General features: G+C 33.3%; 1 protein-coding gene across 1 annotated transcript; it reads left to right on the forward strand.

The window, feature by feature from the left end:
* Positions 1-222: 222 nt before the first annotated feature.
* Positions 223-3354, forward strand: LOC112743291 (proline-rich receptor-like protein kinase PERK3). The gene is made up of 5 exons (XM_025792509.3): positions 223-1344; positions 1414-1490; positions 1588-1720; positions 1839-2000; positions 2891-3354. The coding sequence occupies exons 2-5, from the start codon at positions 1450-1452 to the stop codon at positions 3026-3028; spliced, it is 474 nt and encodes a 157-aa protein (XP_025648294.2). The 5' UTR covers positions 223-1344; positions 1414-1449; the 3' UTR covers positions 3029-3354.
* Positions 3355-3869: the final 515 nt, after the last annotated feature.

The raw sequence follows: 3869 nt of genomic DNA on the forward strand, positions 1-3869 counted from the left end.
TGACAACCATGTTTATGTTAGACATACATCAAAATTAACAATAAAAAATAGTTATTAGAAGTATAAAATAAGAATAAGTATTGTTTGCATTGGTTCTTAAGATTTACAGTCAAAATCAATTCATCTCTAACTTTATTTTTTAATTTGAAATCGTCCTCAACATTTTATTTGGTATTAAAATCGTTCTTTTGATCATTTTATACTTATCTCATTAATCTTACTTTTTCACCTTTCTAATTCCAAATCCTATCATCTTCATCTCCACCGTCATACTCTCTCCCACAGTGGTTTTCGTCGTAGCTGAAGGAAGCCACCGCCGAGTTGCTCCCCTCTCTACAGTGCTCCCGCAGTGGTTTCCATTGCGGCTGAAAGAGGCTGTTGCCGAGCTGTTCTCCTCTCTACCTCGCTGCTGCAACCACCTTCTTCATGATTTGCCCATGACTCTACCTTTGTTGCGTCCTTCTTGTAGCGTCGGGGCTGACCCTCGAAGCTACTGGAAGCCGTTGGCATCATTGCTGGAGCTTGTTGCCGGGTCTAATAAGAGCAAGGCCGTTGGGTGTAGCAGTAGCAGACTAGCAGTGTCTCTCAAAAAGACAGCCTTTTCCGGCAATAGCAGTGGCGAAACACGGACCTTGTTGCTTCTGCTTCTTTCTATATCTTGCTCGTTTGTTTATCCCTAAAGACGCTAAATGATGAATTTTTTCATTCTTTTTGTTTTTAAAAATATCTAAATCTTTTGTTATTGTTGTTAAATTTAAAAAATTTGATGTTATTAAATATCTGAAGTGTTGGTGGCGGTGGTAGTGACTATAAAAAGGTAGAAAGGTGATTGTAGGACAAACGCTGGTGTAGTGGGGGTATTTTTTGTCTTTTAAAAAATTATTGTCTTCAAAAAGATAATTTTAATACTAAATAAATTGTTGAGAATTATTTCGAACCAAAAAAAAATTAGGAATATTTTGATTTTGATCCTAAATCGTAGGAATCAAAACAATATTTATTCTTATAAAATATATATTAAAATATAAATACATATCAATAATAAATTAAACAACACATATTTATACACAATTATATAACAATTAATTTCAGTATACTTATAACATTTTATCTAATAAATAGCAAAAATCCTTTTCATTATAAACTTCTACGATATATGCAGTTTCGGTGGATCGGAGAGAATCCACCCTCATGCTCTATATATGCATTCGAATGTGATTTCTTCTACTACGTTGCCTATCAAGTATCAACATATAATGGTTTGTATTTTCAGGTTATCCCAAGATCATCCATCGTGATATCAAAGCTGCTAACATTCTCCTCGATTTTAATTTCCAAGCGAAGGTGAGCGATAAATGATCAATTTATCCATTTGATGAACTTGATGAACAACCCCTTTCATTGTGTCAGCAGGTTGCTGATTTTGGGCTTGCAAAGTTTTGCCCAGATATGAATACGCACGTGTCCACTCGAGTGATGGGAACTCTAGGGTACATTATTACAACACATCCTTCTTTTTCTCTCTTCACTATTCTTCATCAATTCAAACATAACAATAAAATGCTCATGCATGAATTGTTAGGTCAGGTATGTGGCCCCTGAATATGCTTCCAGTGGAAACCTCACTGAAAAAGCCGACGTTTTCTCCTTTGGAGTCATGCTTCTTGAGTTAATTACTGGCCGCCGACCAATAATTAATTCACATCATACTTTCATGGAGGTTAGTTTGGTACAAAAGCTAATGCACTATATATTATATCCGTACAGATATAACTATTCATATATTTTTTCTTATTAGTTTAATCTTCTCACAGAAGTGATTTCATGAATGCTCGCAGGCAATGCCTTTGCTAACAAAGGTTTTGAAAGAGAATAATTTTGAAGTTGTAGCTGACCAAAAGCTCCAAAATCAGTATGAACCAACCGAAATGGTTTCCATGCTGGCTTCTGCAGCTGCTTCTATACGATATGAAGCAAAGCTTCGACCAAAGATGAGCCAGGTAATAACAAAATACTCATAATTTTGACTTTTATTAACAAAGATTTAACTTGTAAGTTCACATCAAATTAAATGAGAAATTAAATTTGCACGAAAGTGGACATCTCTTTTGTACTATCAAGGATAAAGATTAGCAAGTGTATGCAGTTGAGCACTGTTATGGTAGTTAGTGCCTTAGTGGTTGATCTGCTAAATAGGGAAAGTTTGTTATGGCTGTTAGACTTGTTGCTAGCTGAGGCATCTGTTTGCATTCTTGTATAAATACTTCATATCTTTATAGAAATCTTGTTAGAAATAATATAACAGTGACTTTTTTTTGTTTGTTTGTTTAAATTTTTAAACAAAAAAGTATTAGACAAATAAAAGAAAAAAGTCTATACAAAAATAATTTTAAGTCCAAAAAAATTTACCTAAAAAATCATATTAGAAATATAAATATTTATATATATTTTTTTATTAATTTAATCTTTTAAAAAACTTAATTTCATGACAAATTTTACACAAGTACTCATTCCTTTTATAAAGTCTTGAATATGCAATCTTTGGTTTCTCTTCCTTACTTTCTGCCTAAGTCACAATTTGTATGTTCATGTACATATTTTGTTAATGGTATAATAAAATAATTTTTTTTAATCTTTTTTAAATTTTATCTATCACTTTTTAGTACTAAAATTAAAAAGAAAAGTGTACAACAGAAATGCATATAACATTTTTCAAATTAAATATGTAAAAGATCTATTTATAATGGTTTTTTTTTTTTTGAAAAAGGAAATTATTTTTTATTCAATAAAATATATTTTATATAATTATAAAAGTTTTTTACCATATTTTTTTAAAAAAGAAAAGACTATTTTTAATTATTTCAATGATCCTTGCATGTATGTGTTGCAGATAGTTCGTGCTTTGGAAGGAGATGCATCTCAAGTAGCTGAGTTCACTTCTAATGTATTATGCTTAGATTCCGAGGCTGCTAGATACCGACGAGAAATGATCAAAATCATTAGTGACATGAGTGGATCCACGAGTTAATTAGTTGGTATAAACCCATTCGAGAACGAGGGATAATTCTTAAGTATTTCAAAATATACACAAATACAATATTAATGACCCTAATACTACGAAAAAAATCTAGAATATTGTGGACAATAGAGCTCATTCACCAGCAATAGAAGAAATAGAGTGATGCACTACAAAGGCAGTTATGCTACAACTGCTATTTAAGTACTGAATAACTTAACTAGAGTTAGATGTTAATCTGAGTTTGTTAGCTATAGTTAGAAGGCAGTTACATTTTTAGTTGTGTATATAAACGCCATTGTATAAACTGAATTGGGTGTGATTCATCATTAATTCCATTCTCTCATTTTTTATTCTGCATGTTCTGAGTTTTCTCTCCCAACTCTTCTCACTCACCTTCACAAACTCTGCACTCAGAGCATGAGTTTTCACATGGTGCGGTGAGCGTGGAAGAGTGCAGAGATCGAGAATTTCAGAACTTCTCAACAGTGCAAGAATCGTGAGAGTTGGCTCTCTAGTGCGAAGGTTTATCAATGGCAACCATGGCACAGGGAGAAGCGATGGATCCAAGTTCGAACCAGAATTTTACTGCTAGCGATTTCCAGAATTTTGCTCAGATGATGAAACAATTTTCCGCGTTCCAAGCACAGATGAACAAATCGAACATGAATCTGATTCAAGATCCTTCGAGCCATTTCTTCTTACATGCAAGCGAGAATCCAGGTATATCTCTTGCGCCATCTCTTCTCACTACCTGTAATTACCATGCCTGGGCGCGATCTGTTTGGCTTTCACTCGAATCCAAGAATAAAATCAAATTTGTTGATGGAACCCTACCTAGACCTAATGAGAC

This window comes from Arachis hypogaea, chromosome 14 (assembly GCF_003086295.3).
Source record: "Arachis hypogaea cultivar Tifrunner chromosome 14, arahy.Tifrunner.gnm2.J5K5, whole genome shotgun sequence".
Taxonomy (NCBI): Eukaryota; Viridiplantae; Streptophyta; class Magnoliopsida; order Fabales; family Fabaceae; genus Arachis; species Arachis hypogaea.